Here is a 21,300-nt window from a genome sequence, read left to right on the forward strand (position 1 = left end):
TGGTATGGTGGAAACTAAAAATCCACATATCTGTACCGAAAATTTGGTACAGATATGTGAATGATATCTTTCTCATTTGGGATCATACGAAAGAGGAACTAATGGATTACCTTAACCAAATCAAATCAACATGTCCCCTGCCATGATGTCCCTCAAAAAAAAAAAAAAAATTAAATAACACACATACACAAAAATCTCATTTGGCTCAAAATTTCTTGGTGCCCTTTATTGCATTCATTTCATTAACATTGATCAAACATGAAGAAATACTAAGCTTGTTGCTGTTAGCAGTGATTTAACACAAATTTACCACTTATATATCAGAATATACCAGATAATCATTTGCCAGTCTCCTAAATATGCTGTGGATATCAGTGAAAAATATTTGGTATATCACAAGTGGCTCACGAGAGACTCCATCTTCACACTCAGTCTATGCTGCAGATGGGTTTTTTTTTTATATCTGCATAAAAAAGGGAGGGAGGTGTGCATTGACAAATGATGCAACTGACTTTCAAATGGTTGCTCCAAACCATCTCCCACTATACCAAGAACAGATCACTATCCTACCAGTCTTTTTTCATCTTTTGCCAGACTTATAGCAAAAGAATGGTTTGAATAACAACTTATACTCTGGTTCTGATGCTATCATTCTCCTGAAGTTGTGCTCAAAATTGGGATTCAGTATCATCCATTCTATATTCTCTTTACAGTCTATCATACTCTATAGTATAGAAGCAGGCATATGCTCATTCCTTCACAAAAAAGTGAGAGCTAAAAGTAAGCTATCAAGCAGTTACCCTCTCTTATTTCTCTCATAAATAATGGAGAAGGTCATGAGCAGCCATCTTCAACACCTGGAGGCTCACCAATTTAGTTAGTAACTATTAATATGGATTCTGCTGCCTTTGATTCATAGCAGATTTAGCCATCATTGTCCAACTTTGGAAACATGCTACAGAAAGGTTTGGATATTACATCATGCCAAGAGGCCTATTTATCATTCCATTTGTCACTGGGTTTCCACTTTCCTCTTTGTTCATTCACTATATGTTTTGGATATTTTCCTCACTTCAAATATTCCATCACGTTAAAGTGTACTAAGGTTCTGTTCTTTAACAGCATATGCTCTCTCCTATACATAAAGGATCTCTTACTAACCTCAAATTGTATTCATACTTTTGCTTGTGACAGTAGATTTGACGAATGCTGTAGGGTTTTGCTCAAACATTCAAAGCTGCATAATCTTCCATGATCAACACAGATCTCCTTACTGTTTTCTAGTGGGGAAAGATAACCTTGGGAATGTTGTCAATGACCAAAACATAGTCCTTGCTCATTTTCTGCAATAATAATCTTATTTTACTTCCTTTTATCCTTTGATAATACCACATTATCAAGTAAAATCAGATTTCTCTTCTTGAATGTAACGTTGCTAAATATACTTAACACAAAACAATTCAGGAGCCTGAATGCTGAAGAGACACATTCAGGGTCTCTTCAGCATTCAGAACACTTGGCATCCTTTTCCATTCATATCACTGTTTCTCTCCTTTACTGCCTGCTAATAACTATATAAATTCTAGCTCTACCTAATCCTAGGAAACTCTTCTCACATTTGCAGTGATATATACCGAAATTTCCTTAAAAATGTTTGATGCTGTTAAACCTAACTCTCTTCTTTGGGACTATGTTCCTTGCACTATTTTCCTCTAAGAAATATCCGTTATTTCTTCATTTATCTACCCAACACTGATATGGTATAGATTTTGCAACTTCTCATGTTGAGTTAATGTAAAATAATAATAATAAATTAAAAAAAGTCTATCTGGGTGGTGGAAATAATGCATGAAGAATCGATTGATGTGTGGTATTTGCACCATAAGTCTCTGTCTATCTATGTGATGCATGTATTGCTTATCACAATTCCACTTTCCATACTTCTTGGCAGTTTCTGTGGTAGACCTGAATGCCATTCTGCATATATCTTAACCACTATGGGCTGTGAGTGGCCACATGGTATGCCAATATCCAAGATGCCTGTAACTGATGCATGAGCCCTGATGATCACGTTATTTTCTAACTGTGATATCATCACATTCTTGTCACATCAGAAAAAGATTGCTCATATATCATCATCATCATCATCATCAAATTCCTGCCATGTACCCTCAAGGGGTGTACAGGATATGATAGTACTACATGAAAAAAATTACATCATTATTAATTTCCTATCTACAATTTTCCTCCAAATCAGTCTGTTACTTGTCAACACTCCAATATTATCAGCTCTTATATTTCTATCCTCTAAAGCACTTTGTACAGTATCAATCCACCTATATCTTGGTCTTCCTCTGGGTCGTTTTGCTGCCAACCTGGCAGAGAACACTTGTTTTGCTAATCTTTCCTCGCCCATTCTGTTTAAGTGACCATACCACCTGAGATTAGCTCTGCTTACGCATTCCTGGATGCTGACAATGTCAAGTTCTTTCCTAATATCCTCATTTTTAATATGATATTGCCATTGATGCCATCTGTCTCAGGACTCTCATATCTCCGGTCTCTAGTCTTGAGTCAAGTGTTTTACTTCTGAGCCAGCTCTCAGAAGTTGCTCATATATTAAAATGTTTAATTATTGTATTCCTTCTTTCTAGTTTAGAGTTGGCTTCTGCTTCTCTTCTGGATGTATACTGGATTCTTTGAATGTGTTATTTCAGGACAGACTAGTTGTTCTGGAGAAAAAGATCATATCTCTAAAGGTGTTTTTGTTAGGTTATTCATAATAGTGCATTGTGGAAACCACACCAGACAAAAATAAATAATTTATTGAACTTACTAATATTTTGCTGGATTTTCAACCAGCGTCCTCAGAGCACACAAAATGGACACATAGCACTTAATTAAATACAGTAAAACCTCGATATAACGGACTAATTTAGGCAAGGGTCATTAAATCCGAAAGTCCGTTGTATAATAAAGTAGATTTTCTGAATGCATTGGCACGTGTTAAAACTACCGTAGAAAATCACGACACACAACAAAAGAACCAATTAGTGTGGTTAGTGTGATCACGTGCTAATCATTCGGCAAGCATGTTTTATTAGTGGTGACTTATTTATGTTGGCTAAATTACTACAGTGTTTTTCCAACATATGATGGCCTATTTGCCAAAATTTGTTAAAAATAACAGGAAATTAATAACAAAAAATAAGCATTTAATTATAAGCAAATCTTGGTTAAAAGCATTTTAAAATTAACAGGATGTTAATTTTCACATGTGACATATGGACCAAAAATTTTGTCCATTAAATCAAGGGTTTGCTGTAGTTGTTTCTACAACTACCCGAAAGGGAACTAATGTCCTAACAAGGCACCCCTCAAGGGATCAGATAAAAATGAAGTTAATACAGGAAAGTCAGGCAAAATTGGTTCTTAGAATAGTAGTCTCTCGGATCTTTGAAAAATTAATGCAATGGCATTTGTTGAGACATGGACTTTATAGCTGATGCTTAATCTAAAAATAGTCTCTCAGACATATAGCAGACATTTTGATGCAGCCCAGTTGCCTCATCCATTTAAATCTGTATGAAGGAATGTCCACAGCAAGTCTGCCATGCCTGACTTGCCAAAGCATTATGTTAACAGATTTACCAATCTGTCCAAAGTAGGCCAATTTGTAAGAACACTGATTTTTAGGAGAATGGATAAAGATTGCTAGATGGATGTGTGTGGCAAAAGTGGTCTGGAAATTATATTTGCAGGGAACTTTAGCTATCATTTCAAATGCATCCTGAATATAAGGGATGGGAATAGTTTTGCTGTGATGTTGGGTGTTGGATGCAAGAGGAGCATTAAAACACCAGTAACCCCTCATTAAGAGTGGACTCAACCCATCCTAGACGGATGAGAGGGATAGAATAAATACCTTCCATTGTCTGTAGGCTTCCTATAAACAGAAAGAATAATGAATCATTTGATGGTTGTGTAGATATGTGAAATCGTGTATTCAAGGAACTTTATTCAAAAACCTCTTGTATACCGATTTTACTGGTAAGCAAAATTCACTAAAAATACTTGTGGGTAAATAGAAAATTTTTCATATTTTTAATTTGGAAATAATATTTTTTGTATATTACTGGATATTGTCACCTCAAAGGGTTTTGTAAAAGAAATGAAAAATAAGTGTAAGATTAATTGTGCCTAAAGAAACCTCTTAGTCACTCTTAGGTAATTCCAGATGGATTAAGATATTGACAAATGACCTGTGGCAACTGCAACCTCGAGGGTACAGTGTGTGTGGGGGGGGTTTCTCATCTGAACGCAATGACTGAGATGGGTGGTGGGTGCAGACCACCGAAGTACCGATGCAGGGCAGTTCGTGGAGTTCGAGTTCGTCTGGTCCCGTTCCTGGGTCAGCGAAAACTTTCGAGATCATGTGGGGTTCCAACCTGAAGTTACTTTGTACGCTACGGTAGCGGAGTTTTGCTAACATCGTGGGAGATAATTTTAATCGCCATTGGAGACCTGAGTTCCAGATAGAAAATTGCCGAGGGACCGACACGACTAAGATAAGCTGTTTTAGAAGAAATTAAATGCCGAGTTTCATGCCACCAAGATCCAAATGTTCGCCAATGTTAAGAGGAAATCTCACGAAATCCCGGAGATGATATCCAAGTGTAGTACTAAGGTCAGATGGTAATAGAAGGAAGTGATTTCAGAGATCATTCAGAAAAGACCAGACATCTGTTCAAAGTAAGATCTTTCCTTTGTTTAGCTCGAAATAGGAAGATTGTGATGGTGATTTAATTAAGGGACTTGTTTTTTTATAGTGATACTTGAGGACTTTAGGCCTTATGCTGATATTTGAAGTATTTTATTATATGTGAGAGAAGGTCTGGCTAAAATTTTAGGTGAAACATTGTATATTTAATGTTATAGCTATTGCCTAAACCTGCTGAATGTTATGTAAAAATTGATCTGAGTATTACCAAGTTTAACGAGAGAAAATTATAGACATGTGGTCTTATTAGAATTGATTATGATAAGGAACTAAATTGTAAGCATAGTCATTAGTTGTGATTTGAAGCACAGAAGCTAATTTACTTAGTACTTAAAATTGACCCATCGTACATTTCATTGATGTTAAATAAATTTTCTTGTTTAAATAACTTGCCTGATTTCTATTTCCAATGCGCTACTCATTAATTCGAATCTGTGAGCCTTAAGGTAGATATTGTCACGACTGCATAACAGAAAATTTAAGTTGCTGGATTTACTTTGAATTGAGAGAGAAAAGTTCCGTGTGGTTTACTGTGTGTTATTTTTCGGAGGGAGATTCAACTCTCACCCACAAATTTGGTGGCGCAGCTGGAAACTAAATAATTTTTCCAAATTCAGTTGAGAATAAACACCAGTAGGTCAGACAAAGAGATTGGTTCCAGCCAGAGGCAATTTCTTTGTCCTGTAAGTTTTGCACACATGAGCTTTATTATTTGCAGCCATAAGTCAGATGTATAACAAGGTAAAGAAGGAAAGTTTAAGTGAGATAAAGTAGGAATTTAAAGGGAGATTTTAATAAGAAAAAATAAGATATAATAAAAGATTTTAATAAGACGTTTTAATTAGAATAACAATATTTTAACAGATAGTAGGTAGATACTAGAGTATCTAGGAATGGGTGATACTTGTTAGCCTTTTTCTATAGTGATGTGTATTTTTGAATGCTGGCTGTTTTAATACAGTGATTTCACTTTATTAAGGTTTTGAGTTTTTATTAAGGCTTTAAAACCTGTATTGAGGCTTTAAAGTGAAATCATATATCTTAATAGGAACTCTTAACCTGAATGATTTGGACAACATGGTCAACTTTGATATTAACTTCTTTGTTTATATCAGTATACCATTGACAGAGACTTACCACATCATTTTTCCTTGTGACATGTCTGAATTATTCAAAGTTATCATTTATTCAGGTTATTTCCTATGGAAAGGAAAAATATATGAACATCTAGATGGGGAATATAGTGGGTTCTCTCCTTTCTTTTACCCCTCCAGCCAATGTCTACATGGAATTTCTAGAAAATTAGGCACTCAGTACAGCTACACATAAACTAACAGTTTTGACTACATTATGTAGATGGTGTATTTGCTGTTTGACCTCATGGTCATTAGGTACATTAAGTACATTTTTGTGCACTTAAACAGACAACATCCAAAAAGTACATTTTACTGTAGAAAAAGATACTAATAACTGTCTCGCCTTCTTTAGATACACGTTACATGACTACCATATCATTTATTATAATTTTCTATTTACAAGAAACTTTCCCACACAACACCCTGGAAGGTACATAAGCAGTCACACTATTGCCCATCTCAAAGTATGGCATCCTGCAAACACTAACACAGAGGGCCATGGCTGTATGTTGAAATGCCTTTACTCCGGAATTCAAGTGCCTTCACAATTTTTTAGTCAGTGGCTAAACCATTAGTTTAGCCACTGACTAAAAAATTGTGAAGTCATTAGCCTCTATATACAAGCAATCCAGTCATGAAGTGAATTCACTCGCAAACTTTGTTTGCTTACACTTGGATAAAGGGTGAAACCAAGAATATTGTTAGATCCTGAATGGACGAATTTAAAGAAATTATTCATTCAGAATCTAACATGAGAATTTGGCTAACTCAGATAATACCCAGTTAACAGCACACCGCTCTAAATTTTGTTGTATAGGAAGTTTTGTAATAACATGTAAATCGCATTAGAAAAATCTTGTAGTTGAAAACTAAACTGAAGGATTATAGGATTAATGAATTTGTAATAAGGAAATAGTAGTATAATCTTGTCCCATTAAGCTGTCTTAAACTTAGTAAGTAGCCAAAGAAGTTAAGAGCACCAGTGCAAAGGTTGAGTTAAATACGCAAGTATCAGCCGTAATGCCTCAAGCTACAACATACAAGGAAGATGACGTAAGTGCGATTCCTTAGAATATAGCACCTAATGGCAGCTAGGACTTTGAGGATCATCTTGAGGGCACTAAAACTAAGGGTCGTGTGGAAAAGAAGGGATGAAATATAAGGCAATGCACGCAATAATGCAGGGCTTTTTCCTAGTTGTTCCTGACTTCACCTCGAGGATTCCTGACTAGCGGACGGAGTAGGGACAAGCGAGAGGGTCCCGTGATGCCGGATAGCGGACAGGCATTCTGAGTAAGCTGAACAAGATTCCATGACGAGCTGCACGCGAATCATCGGCCTACGTAGAAATTGTGCCAGTCGCCGGATGTCCCACTCAAGTAGGCACAGAGACAACACTGTATCGAGGCAGTGAGAAGTTCGAGTCCGGAAGAATTCCTTATTTTTCGAGTCCTCTTTCGATCGGTTGCTTCTGCAACCGATCGAAAGAGGACCCGAATAACACGTGGCCGTTCAGAAAAAGATTAGGTAACGTAAAGACCTTTACTATATGTTTGAATGAGACAGAATTTAATGTTAGATTATATTAAGTGGACAATTCATAGTGGACTATAATGAGGATTTGTATTTTGAGATAGAGTGATTCAGCTGAACAAAAGAATGTCAGGAGTAAAATTTTAGTTGCATGTGACTGAGATTATATGTGAATTTGTAATTTTTTTAGATGATCTATACCAGAATAGTAACGAGTTGTGAAATGTTTTTAAACGTAGCATGCAATAAGAGTTTGATTTTGAATAATATAGTTAGCTAGTTTTAATGTCTTATAGTTTATGTGTGATTAGCAATTTGATCTGTGAGTGTTTTGTAAAATTAGCATTGAGTAACTAACTTAGCAAGAGATTTTGAAAAGCTTAGTATCCTATTCCAATTATTGTTGTAAAGTGTAAATTGTTCCAATAAACATGTTTTGTTGTATATGCCTGACCCATGCCTGATTTCAAGAATTCAAATTACCACTTGCAAAAACTTAGAACCATAGCGGGAGGGAACTTAATGAAAGAATTGAGTAATAGATTATTGGCCATGATTGCAATTAGTACCAATATTTATGGAGTGTATTAGAGTGAATGTTAACTAATCTAGGAATATTCCCTGAACCTGAATAAACTTATGTTATAGGATACTGGCTGGCGCAGGAAAAAAATATAAATTTGCCAGTGTCCGAAAAGGAATCATTCCTAGGTAGGGTCGAGTTAGGCACACATAAAGAAATATATAAAAGAGGAGTTTGGAAGACAAATAAATTAAGTTAAGAATAAGATAATGGTAATAACATAAAAGGAATAAAGATAAATATATAACAACGAATAAATGGCATGATTAACAATGGCACAAAGAGAGAGAGAGAGAGAAGATATATTAACAATATCATTTATTGGCATCTTTAAAGTTTCACCCATTTCTTTATAAAAATGTTCTGTGATGAAACAAATTTTATGAAGGATTCTTGTCTTGTTCCACTGAACTCTATGTTAAATATCCACAGCATGTTCTGCAAGTTGAGACTCTTTAGGCTCCCGGTAGTTAATGTAAGACTAGTGTTCTTCTAGACAAATAAAAGAAACGTGTGAAACTTGACTTCATTGTACTATCTTAAACAGATCCGATGGTTTACATCTATCCTCTTTGTGGGCAATAGTACTTTTAAATCTGCTTATCTTTTTAACTTTATTTTTTCTATTTATATATTTATATAATTGTTTTTTTAAATAAGTCAGGAAATTATTGACTTTTTTTTTTAGTTATCTTGCATTAGCTACTCAGGTGGCACTTTTTAGAATTATCTGTTATTATTTAATTACCATTCTGTGATCTTGTACTGACAATATACTTAGGTGAAAATTCTACATTAATAAAGTTTTTATCTGAGTTTTCCTCAGTTATAATTCTTTTCATTATGCCAACTCACAATATTGAGTTGGCATAATGTTTCATTATTGAAACAAATTCATGTAATTTTTAATAATATAATATATGCTTCACATTACTAAGATATTTTAAAAAAAAATTTTTTTTTTTTAATTTCTTTAATTTTTACAATGTAGATACTAAATACCAAAGTAAAAGAAGTTGAAGAAGCTGCAAGTTCTGCCCACACAAGTGTAATACAGTGTCTTGCTTCAGTTCCTGAGCAGGTAATAATTGGAGAATATGGAATGCCATCATAATTAATGCTAAACAATACGTGGACTTCTTTTAAGTAAAATATGCAGTTGACTAAACAACTTATTCTTCATATAATTTTTTTAAAATTCTTTGCATATATTACGCATACTGGCTACTGAATTAGAAACCTTGATGCAGATGTACACATATGCATCACTTATGCAGCATATATGCAAAATACTTGGTCACATGGCATCTGTTCCAGGCAACTATTTATGAATGCTACTGGACAGTTATCGTCAGTAGTGCTGATCACAATGGGAAAAACAAAGTATCTTTCAGAGTTCAATAAAGGTCTTATTGTGGGTGCCCATCTGGCTGGAGCCAACATTAGACCTTGACTGGTTTTTCAAAAGGTGAGATATCCTGGTTGTTTAATCAGTTTAATAAGATAGTCTGTCATGAACGCGATCACAGACATCTGAAAAGGCTTGTACCAAACAGAACTTCCTGTGTGCAGCAATTGATTGAAGCATTTAATGAAGGCTGTTCCTGACCCTTATCCCACCGAGCTATATGCAACCACTGATTTCTGCAAAGAATCTGAAAGTTTGTCTGCAGTTGTGTTCAGGAACTCCTTGACTGTATACTGGAAGGCTGGAGAACAGTCATGTGGTCCAACCAGTCATAGTACACCTTGTTCTGTTCTGTATTGACAGTAGGGATAGTTTGGCAGGAGGTAATGAACTCAGGAGCTAATGAACCCATGAGGTAATGAACTCAGCTTGCCTTGTAAACAACTCAAGGTTCTGGAGGTGGTGTCATGGTATGGGACATGTTCTGTTGATATGGAATGGGTCATCTGATATTGCTGGAAGGTTGGGTTTCTTTCTGCAAGGAATATCTGAGCATTGTTGCTGATTAAGGCCCTCCTGCAAGATTGACTTTTTATCCAGGGTGATGGTTGTTTATTGGATGATGATGTTACTATCCATCACACTAGAATTGTTCAGCATGACAGCGAATTCCACTATCTTCTCTGGCTACCACAAAGTCTGGATTTGAACCCCATTGAGAATGTATGGGACATCTTAGAAAAACAGAAAGGAGCAAAGTCCTCTTCCATCAAACCTGAGCCATTTAAAGGAATGGCTGGTATGTAGTAAACATAGATGCAATCTAACACTGTGGAATCTGTGCCAAACTGCATATGTGCTATAATTCAAGCCAAAGTAGGTCCAACACAATATTAACTGCCACTGAATAACAAACCTGCCACTGAATTAAAAGTTTTTAATTCAGTGGCAGGTTTGTGTATATGAACAATTCCAGTAAACTAATATCACATTATTGTCCGAGTGGTTACGCACTCCACAACCATATGCCTGGAAAAGGTGTGTCCTGCGTTTGATTCTCATCGGCGACGTGAGGAGCTATGAATCTCTCTCTCTCTCTCAGACATAGCCAAGTTAGCCAGTCTTGGGCGTGGACTGCAGGGTTTTTCTCCCCAGTTTATCTGGTGTTTTTCCTCCCGCAAAGCAGGCAAACTGGTCTTAAGAACACAACGCTTCACAGACAATTACACATGGTTGAGCATGGGGGTAACGATCCCACCTCATAGTGATTTATGAAATCCAAAAACGAGAGTCCAAGGATATGTTGGACTGTAGTGCCAAAGAAGAAGAAGAATATCACATTATTACCGTCATCATACTTTTCATGGATTCTGGTCTCAGAAGTCCATTGAATCTCTTTAGAGGATTTCTTGGTTTTCTTTTTCTTAATGGTTTGAAATTTAATACTTGTTTTAGTAATCTTTCTGTTTTCATTCTTTCAATGTGTTCCATCCATTTATGTTTATATTCCTTTATTTTTTCTATTACTGATTTCTTCATTTCTTTTGTGATCAAATCGAGTATACTTTGCAGTTTTTTCTCATAAACTTCATTTCAGCTGTTATTAATCTTTGTTGTCTTTTTGTTTTATTGTCCAGATTTCCCTTCCATAGGACTGGTAGGGCTAATGTATTATATACTTTTAATCTAGTTTGTTTTTGAACTAAATTAGATTTAAATACAGAGTTAATTACATCTGTTATCAATCTATCTATCTATATATATATATAAAGCAAAGTCTGTTTTCACTGTTCACTTACAACTCGAGAACAAATTGACTAATTTTGATGACGTCTTCACCAATAGGTAGAGGATATTCCAGAGATGGTTTATGTGCATTTTCATCATTTTTTACCTCCCTCCATGGCCTGTACTGCAGTTTAACAATATTTGGCCACTGTTTTGTGGCCAGGTATCATTAAATTTTTTAGATATTGCTATATTAAAATTCTTTTGTTATTACCATTATTATGTTTTTTAGTAGTTTTTATAATTATTAGTAGGCATTTTTTCTCCCCAATATGCCATGACAAAGAGCAAGGTCTATAAGTCGCTTAACTCCTGTTGCAAAGCATCAGCAGCAGCATCAAATTCCTGACATGTACCCTCAAGGGGGTGTACAGGATATAATAGTACTACATGAAAAATTTACATCATTACTACTATCCTCCAAATCAATCTGTTACCTGTTAAGATTCCAACATTATCAGATCTTATATTTCTATTTTCTATGGCACTTTTTACCATATCAATCCACCTATATCTTGATCTTCCTCTGGGTCTTTTTCCTGCCAACCTGGCAGAGAACACTTGTTTTGCTCATCTTTCCTCTCTCGTTCTGTTTAAGTGACCATACCACCTGAGATTAGCTCTGCTAACACATTCTTGGATGCTAACAATGTCAAATTCTTTCCTATCGTTTTTAATATAATATTGTCATTGATACCATCTATTCATGCCCCTAATCTTTCTCGGGAGTCATATCTGTGGTCTCTAGTCTTTGGTCAAGTGTTTTACTTCTAACACAGCTCTCAAATCCATAAGTTAAAATTGGTTTGAACACTGTCTTGTATACAGCTAATTTAGTTTTTTGACTAATTTCTCTCTTATTCCATATAAATTTATTCAGTTGACTTCCTACCATACCAGCTTTGTTGATTCTGTTGTCTATTTCCATATTTAATTTACCATCTTCACTAAATATCATGCCTAAGTAGCTGAGCTGTTGCAAAGCATATTGAAACTAAATAGACAGAGTGAAATAGGGATTCCTTCTCCTAGAAACTGAGGGTTCTCTCTCTCTCTCTCTAAGAAGTTACTTGGAATAATAAGGAACAGTCTCCTTTCTCTTACAATTGTAATATAAGATATTTCACTGATCCATCACTTGTGATTGGTACTATGACTGTAGTATGTCAGCATTTAAATACAGATATGAATCTCCCTGATTGTGTTTTTGAATGGAAAGGTGAAACTAAATGGCTGGCCAAATGGTTAGTGTATCCGCTCTCCAGCCAAAAGGCTGCGGATTCGAATCCTGCTGTGGGCATGGATGTTTGTGAGTGTCTGTAGAAATATTAACGGTGGTGGTCAACAGTAAATGGCATTGGTGGATTGAGCAGTGGAGACAGAGCTGTAGAGCAGGTGACCTCCCTCGATGAGTGGACTCCCTGGAGGTGTCAAATAATAATAATAAATGAAATCATAGCTCCTCTGAACCATTATGATCACTCATTACAATGCAACATCCACAGTCTCATCAATTTAGTTAAACTATTCGAGCTTGCATTTCCGCATTTCAAATGACATCGTTTGGTATGAAGCAAATAGTTGAGGTGGAGGTTTCATACCTACTTTCAAGGTGCAAGGTAAAGTGTACCATTTGGCTGGAAGTTTGTTGCCAGTCGAACCAAATGATCATAAATATTTACAAATTCACTTCATTTCAAGCCTACATGAACAAGCTTTCCGTTGTCTACAGCTTTCTATTATAGACAAAAGTGTAGATTTGAAAATTCAGAAATTATATTTGATTTACAAGGAATGTTACATCAGCATAACATATATATATATATACAAACTTTTAAGTCAGCTATAGGGAATGCCAACAATGTGCAAGAACTAAGACTGGCTATACACACAAACTGAGTATCAGCTATCACACATGCAGATTCAATGTACCCACAACTAAGAAAGTAGTGATTGTCACTACTGGGCAAGAATTTAACTGCAGAGACATGATCTTACGTGGATGCAATGACAGATTAAAATGGATATGTGAGATACATAGAGCCTATGCACTCCAATATCTACTTTTATTTTGCAGATGAGAGGATGGATATTGCATTGATTTACCACAAATTAATCCAGGAAGAAGTGGAGAACAAGTAGAAAAACCATTTCAACAATGAATTTTTAAGCATATCGAATGATGATATGAATGGAAAATTTAAACCCACTACATAGATATGGTCATCTTGTCAATCAATACTGGGTTGACGTGTATTCTGAAATTGAACGTGTGGACAGACTTATGTGTTCATTGAACATGTTGTTTATTTTTTTACGGATATATTAGAACACAGAAACTAAGTAAATAATTAATTTATTAACTTATTGCTGATATTTCGCTGGTGTTATAACCAGCATCTTCAGAGCACAAAAACACAGTTTGTTACAATATGCGAGACTATGACAACATGGTGTAATCAGCAGACTGGTTAAACAAAATTGTAGCAGCAACACAAAGACTAGAGTCTTGATTTTTTGGTGCCCTCTATCTGGAAAAAAAAAAAAAAGCATACTAGTTTTTTCTTAGGATGACTGTCTCCCAGATCTTAGGCAAGTTAATACAGCCATATTTGTTGAGATTTGGAGTGTGTTTCAGGGCTTCTGTCGCCTCTAAGAACAATCTCTCCAACTTATAAGAGTTTCTGTGTAGTACTTTTGTGTTTATCCAGTTGATCCTGTGTGCAGGTGTATCCAGAGCATGGTCTGCTAGGCCCGACTTGCCATAATGATAATTCCGGACGTATCTTTTGTGTTCGTTGATGCGGATGTTCACAGTTCTTCCTGTTTGACCGTAGTAGGCTTGATTACATGAGCAGGGTACTTGGTAGACTCCTGGATGTGATAAAGGGGGAATGCTGTCCTTGGGTGAGCGGATAAGGGTAGCTAATTTGCTACATGGTCTGAATGTAGTGCGTAGTTTATGTTTATTGAGAATTCTTGAAATCTTTTCGGATGTGCCTTTGATGTATGGGATGGTGATTGTTTTGTTTTGTTGTAGTTCTCTGTGGTGGATGGTGGGAGGGGTTTCTTAGGAGCGTTTAGTATTTTGTTTATCTTGTGTTGATTATAGCCATTGGCCAAGAAGGTGTGGCGTAAGTGAGCCAGTTCAGCAGCAAGAACATTGTCATTGGAACAGATTGCTCTCGCTCTATGGGTGAGTGTTTTTAAAATGCCATATTGTTGAGAAGGATGATGGTGCAATTGTTTGTGTAAGTATCTCCCTGTGTGTGTGGGTTTTCTAAAAACTGAAAATGATAAGGAACCATCTGGAAGACGTGTGATAAGTGTATCCAGGAAGGGCAGACAGTTATTAGCTTCCAGTTCCATAGTAAAGTGGATTTTTGGATGTTGGCTATTTAAATGCGCTAAAAATGTTTCCAATGTCTCTGGGCCATGTGGCCAAATAGCCAGTGCATCGTCAACATAGCATAGCCAAAGTGTTGGTTTGAGAGTGGCTGTATTGATTGCAAGTTTTTCCAGGTGGTCTATGTAAAAGTTGGCTATGGGGGGGGGGGGGAGCCCATGGCTGTCCCATCTATTTGTTTGTATATTTTTCCTTTCCATGTGAAATATCCTGCATGTATTGTGAATTTGAATAGTTCAAATATATCATGGGGGGGAAAGTGGGACTTCAGTAGATTGAGGGTTTCTGTAAGTGGTACATTTGTGTATAGTGAGGTGATATCAAAGCTTACTATTAAGTCTGAGCTTTTTAGGGTCAGGTGTTGTAAGATGCTTTTTAGGTGGGCTGCATTTTTGACAAAGAAGGGAGAATTGTTTGTGAGAGTGGCTAGTAGCTTCGCTAAATGTCTAGCCAATTTGTATGTGGGACTATTTATACTGTCCACAATTGGGCATAAGGGTGTGCCTTGTTTGTGAATTTTTGGTGCTCCATAGATCCTAGGTGTTTGAACATGGAAGGACTTGAGTTTGTTTACTGTGTCTTTGGGCCAGGAGGTGACTTTTTTCAATAATTTTCATGCCTTATTCTTTTGTGTGTTGGTGGGATTGCGATCTATAATTTTGTATGTTGACTGATCTTGTAATAGTGTGTGCATTTTGTTATCATATTCTGTTGTGTCCATCACTACGGTTGTATTTCCTTTGTCTGCTTTTGTTATGATAATCTGGTTGTTGTTCTGTAGCTCTTTTATAGCAATGAATTCTTTATGTGGGATGTTATTTTTGGGAGGCTTGGACTTGATTAAGATGTTGGCCACATCTAAATGTATGTTGTTAGCTATTGTTGGAGGCAGGTCGTATATTCCTCGTTCGATGGATGCCATTATTTTGGCTTTTGGAACTTGTTTGGGAGTCACGGCAAAATTGTGCCCTCGACTGAAAGCACTAGTGGCTTCTTTTGCTTAAAGTGAGCGACGATAGATTCACGATGACGAGGTCTTGTTATAATTGCGGTCGTTGTCTGGTGTTCCGTTGTTGGAGATTTTAAAACTTATTTTGGTGCCGGTTTTTGACTCTGTCGAATTCTTTTTTAGCCGTTGCGTCGGTGATGTTATCTAGGATCTCCCAAAGTTCCATATTTAGAATATTATAAAGCGATTCACATAGCGTGTTGATGGTTGAATTTGATTTTGCTAGTTCCAGATGAGTGGCGTTAATCTGTTCACGTAATAGCGCTACACTCGCTCGTTTATAGATACATTGGGCTTTGGCCGAGTGGAACTTGTTTTTGATAAGTTTTTGCACACAGGATCAACTGGAAAAACACAAAAGTACTACACAGAAGTCGGAGAGATTGTTCTTAGAGGCGACAGAAGTCCTGAAACACACTCCAAATCTCAACAAATATGGCTGTATTAACTTGCCTAAGATCTGGGAGACAGTCATCCTAAGAAAAAACTAGTATGCTTTTTTTTTTTTTTTTTCCAGATAGAGGGCACCAAAAAATCAAGACTCTAGTCTTTGTGTTGCTGCTACAATTTTGTTTAACCAGTCTGCTGATTACACCATGTTGTCATAGTCTCGCATATTGTAACTAACTGTGTTTTTGTGCTCTGAAGATGCTGGTTATAACACCAGCGAAATATCAGCAATAAGTTAATAAATTAATTATTTACTTAGTTTCTGTGTTTTAATATATACCGTAAAAAAATAAACAACATTCTGAAATTGAGTCCAACATGCATTTAAACCAAAGTAAACTTTGGCTAGAAAATTATATACATCTTCGCGATGCATTGTGTGCTGATGAAAATGCTTCAAACGTTGACCAAATTCGAATATTGCCTTCTTCGTTCATAGGAAGCTCCTGTTATTTCCATGAAAAGACTCGGAATGCAATGGTCTATGTTAGAGCGTATGGTGGCGATGAACTTTTCATTACCTTCATGTGCAACAGTAATTGGCCAGAGATTTTGGCCAATTACTAACCGGTAATAAGACTTATGACCGGCACGACATCATTGCAAGAGTTTTTCATGGCAAGCTGATGAAATTAATAAATCTCATCACAAAGCACAAGATTTTTGGATTGTGGAGGTACTATATGTATTCAGCAGAATGGCAAAAAAGGGGATTTCCACATGCTTACATATTGATTTGGCTCAAAGATAAATTAAGAGTCATAAAATTGATTCCATTATAAGTGCCAAGATACCTTCTCCTCAATGGGACAAAGAACTGAACAATATAACAAAACATATGGTCCGCAGTCCATGCAAACTGTTCATCCAAACTCACCGTGCATGAAGTCAGGAAAGTGCACGAAGAGATATCCAAGATCATTTATCAGAGAAACTCAAACAGGTGAGGATGGATATCCATGATATTGTTGACATGTTCCTTCAGTTTGTGGCCGTATTACTACCATACATAATAGCCAAGGAACTTTTCGAAATTGATAATTACCATATATAATTGCCAGCCTTGGCTGAGTGGTTAGCATATTCGTTCTCCAGCCAAAAGGCTGCGGGTTTGAATCCCACCATGGGCATGGATGTTTGTGATTGTCTGTGAAAATACTAGTGGTGGTGGCCGGCGGTAGATGGCGTTGATGTAGATGTTGAACATAGTAGTAGCAGTTGGTGGATTGAGTGGTGGAGATGGAAAGTTGTGGAGTAGGTGCCCTCCCTCGATGAGTCTTTGGACTCCCTGGAGGTACTATGTAATAATAATAATATAGTGCCTTTATAATCCAGTTTTGTCATGAACCTTAAATGCACATATAATTGTTGAAATTTGCAGTTCCATGAAATCCATCAAATATATATGCAAGTATATCAAGAAGGGCTCAGACCAAGTTATGTTTTTTTTTGCAAAATGAACATGCTGAAGTAGATCTGTACCAAACTGGATGATACATCAGTATCTCTGAAGCCATTTGGCATATTTTATCTTTTGATATTCATGAGCACCATCCAACCATAGTTCATCTCACAGTTCCAAAAATGGTCAAAAAGTATACTTCACAGAAAGTAATGTACTCAGCATTGTGAAGTCACCAAGGGACACAACATTAACAGCCTTTTTTAAGTTATGCATTGAAGATAATTTTTTCCGAACACTGACTTATAATGAGGTACCTACATACCACACCTGGCATCAAAACAAATTTCAACAAAGACAGAGTGCCAACGTGAACGGTTATCCTGGTGTGAAAAAGAGCGATACTTTAAGTCGTGTTTATAGTGTACATCCCAGTAATGCTGAATGCTTTTATTTATGAATGCTCTTGATGCATGTAAAAGGACCAGAATCATTCAGCGATCTAAAACAGTAAATGGTGTAGTACATCCAACATAACAGGATCAAACAATCCTTTGAAATTATTGCAATGATTCTCATTGCAATAATTTCAAACTCGCCGTCATCTTTGCACTTCAGACCAAGCTACATTTTATTTGTCATTTTGGTTCACTGCAACATGACTAACCCTCTATTGCTATGATCAACTTACAAAAATCATTTTTTGGAAGATATCTTATGCCAAGCTCAGTTTAATAAAGCAATATGTAATGAAGCATTACTGAGACTTGAATTAATTATTAAGTCAGTAAGTGACAAAAGTGTTAAAAGATTTTGGTCTTATGATACCAAACAATCCTTTGCCTCTAGGTACAGATTTAATCTAGGAAACCTCATATAATTTCATTGAATTTCAGGATTTATTAAGTCAGCACGAACAATCACTAACTTCAGATCAAGTTGAAGTTTTACACAATGTTTTAACAAGTTGTGAAAATCAATCAGGAAAGCTGTGTTTCTTGGCTCCAGTCAGTACTGAGAAAACATTTTTACTAAATTTGTTATTAGCTAAGTTGATAAGCCAAGATAAAGTTTGCTCTGACTGTGACATCCTCAGATATAGCAGCTACTCTATTGCAAGGTGGTCGAACAGCTCATTCTACTTTCAAAGTACCACTTACAAATGTGACTAGTGATACACCTATTTGCAATATATCAAAGCAAAGTAATTTGTCGAAATTATTACAAAAGGTTTCTTTGATCATTTGGAATGAATGTACAATGTCCCATAAAACATATGTTGAAGCGGTCAACAGAACACTGAGGGACATCAGTGTTCTTGGTTCAGATCAGACGATTGAAGAATGGGTGGAATAACTATTTTATTTGCCGATGATTTTCAATACATACTGCCTGTCATATCCCACAGAACCAGGACGGACAAAGTAAATGCCTATCTGCCTTAAGAAATCGTCACTTTGGCATGATATAAAGAAGTTTTCTCCCAAAACCAATATGTGTGTTCACCAACGTTGACATTGTAATGCACATTCCTTCTCCTCAACAGTGTTAAAAATTAGCAATGGTGAAGTACAGCAAAGAGACGGAAAAATTATGTTAATACACCGAAATATTGGGAAAATTGTCTGAACTGCAGGTGAACAACTGTTTTGCAGTGTCTGCTCATCTAATGAGAATATAACAGAAAAGTCACCTTCTTGGTTCAGGGAGAGAGCTATCCTTGCACCTTGAAATGATGCATGTCAATAATGAACGAGTTGGTTTTAATAGGGTTAATGAATCTGTTAGTATTTACAAATCAGTAATCAATTAGTAAACAATAAGTAAACAATCAATTGATTGGAAAAGTACCTGGTATGAATGCAAATTTAAATCAGCCTTGAAATTTTGATTAACCATCCTAATCTTAATAATAATGGCGGCATAAAAATCCCAAGAATTTGGATGGTACACATTCAGCCCACTTAGTTCCTCAAGTTTTCCAGCAAACCCTGACTTTAGGACTCTAACAATTACAGGAAAACCTTGTTTAATCGAATTCGATATGCATGATAATCAGTTAGCATGATTTTTCACTTTAAGCAAGTGATTAATCAGTTTATGCTATTTTTTTACATTATGCGAAATTTTTTGTCGGCAATCTGCAGCGAGCAGAAAAGCTAGAAGTCACTAAGAGACATGAAAGTAGCGCTAGTAATATAATGATTATGTGAAACCTGGAATACAACGAGTCTACAGTTTGGATTTTATTAAATAAGAGCAAAGAATACAAAGAACAAGGAAAAGTTGCTACTGCTTCGTTAAGCATGCTGATCACCTGGAATAGAAGCCATTTAATGATCGGGAGTGTTTTCTATTCACTCTGGATTGAGGATTATAACCAAAAAAGAATACCTCTTAGTACACGGAATATTCAGGCAAAGGCTCTTTATATTTTTACTTCATTGAAAGAGACCAAATTTCAAGAGGAATGTGAAAGCTTTACTGTGAGTTTAGGATGGTTTGACCTTTTTAAAAATCAAACTGGACTGCATAACATAAGAATAACTGGGGAATCTGCTAGTGCTGATAAAGATTCTGCAGGCAAGTTTCATGAAGACTTGCAAAGGATAATCCAGGAGGGTGATTATGACGATCAGCAAATATTCAACTTACGCTTTTATGAGGAGGCAGTGCAGAAGGCAATTTTAAACTGAAGCCTATGTTAGTCTATCGTGCACAAAATCCAAGATCTAACATTATTGAAGACATCAGCACAATTGGAAAAGAACTTGTATTTAATTAACTGGATAATGAAGATGTGACTTGCTCGATTCCCATTCAGAACAGTTAAGTGAGAATGATCTCCTTCAACTAGAAGAACAGTGTGCACATGAAGAAGACAATAAGGAGTGCAAACAAGAAGAGAATGTTACGACTAAGAAGCTAACTGCAAAAGTACTTGAACTAGTTTTCAATCACGTTGAGTATGCTAAGGAAATTTTGTTTGATGCTGAACTTGATATGGAACGAAGCTTCAAAGTCAGCCGAAATCTTGATAAAGCGATCGCAAATTGCATGACAAGATGAAAATGTCGAGCACAATTCAAACATCTTAATTTTTTTTTTGTAAAAAAAGTAGCTCATTCTAGAGATTAAACAAAAATTTAAGCAATTGATTTTTATTAACTTTGATGACTTTATCCTCTACTAATATAGCTTATACTGTAAATTTTTTTTCTGAATTTATGCTACTAACTGATTGATGAATTATAATTATTCCTATTGTTTATTGCATTCATTTTTAACGTGATTACGCTTAGTGCGCATTAATTGATGGATTAATTAATTGCATTAAGCAAGGTTTTTCTGTATACCGCTTTTATTGGCCACTATCCATTCTGTTTTGTTTTTTTAATTTGTATCTATACTTATATGAGTAACTTTGTGTAAATATGTTGATCTCTAGCTTAATTTATTTTTGTAACCAAATAGATAATAATAATAACAGGACTGTATCGTTGATGTAGTAAGGTTTTGTTTTTTTCACCAGAGGTCAGGCCAGTAGTTTTAATCATAATCAATGTAATTTTATCATACCATGTAGATTGTAGCATAGCTTGTTTCTTTGTATACTCCAGATGATAACCTTAATGTGAAGGTCGAAACATTGAGTGATGATTTTAGTTTATATTAAACTGAAGTTTTATTCTAACATGGTAGTTGTTTCCATAATTTTCATAATGAATTTTAAATTATCTTTCTATAAGTTATCTTCAGAATTTGTAATTATTATTTGACCATCAACAAAAAGGAGAGTGTTTAA

General features: G+C 35.8%; 1 protein-coding gene across 1 annotated transcript in view; it reads left to right on the plus strand.

Moving 5' to 3' along the window:
- The window catches only part of Mms19 (MMS19 nucleotide excision repair protein), a 364,717-nt gene that overhangs the window by 109,182 nt on the left and 234,235 nt on the right, over positions 1–21,300 (plus strand). The window contains exon 10 of the mRNA XM_090393489.1: positions 9,024–9,113. Coding sequence (XP_090249615.1) covers positions 9,024–9,113 — 90 coding nt within the window. The remainder of the gene's footprint in view (positions 1–9,023; positions 9,114–21,300) is intronic.

Source organism: Typopeltis vanoorti, chromosome 5 (assembly GCF_054136105.1).
Source record: "Typopeltis vanoorti isolate ZY-2024b chromosome 5, IOZ_Tvanoo_1.0, whole genome shotgun sequence".
NCBI lineage: Eukaryota > Metazoa > Arthropoda > Arachnida > Uropygi > Thelyphonidae > Typopeltis > Typopeltis vanoorti.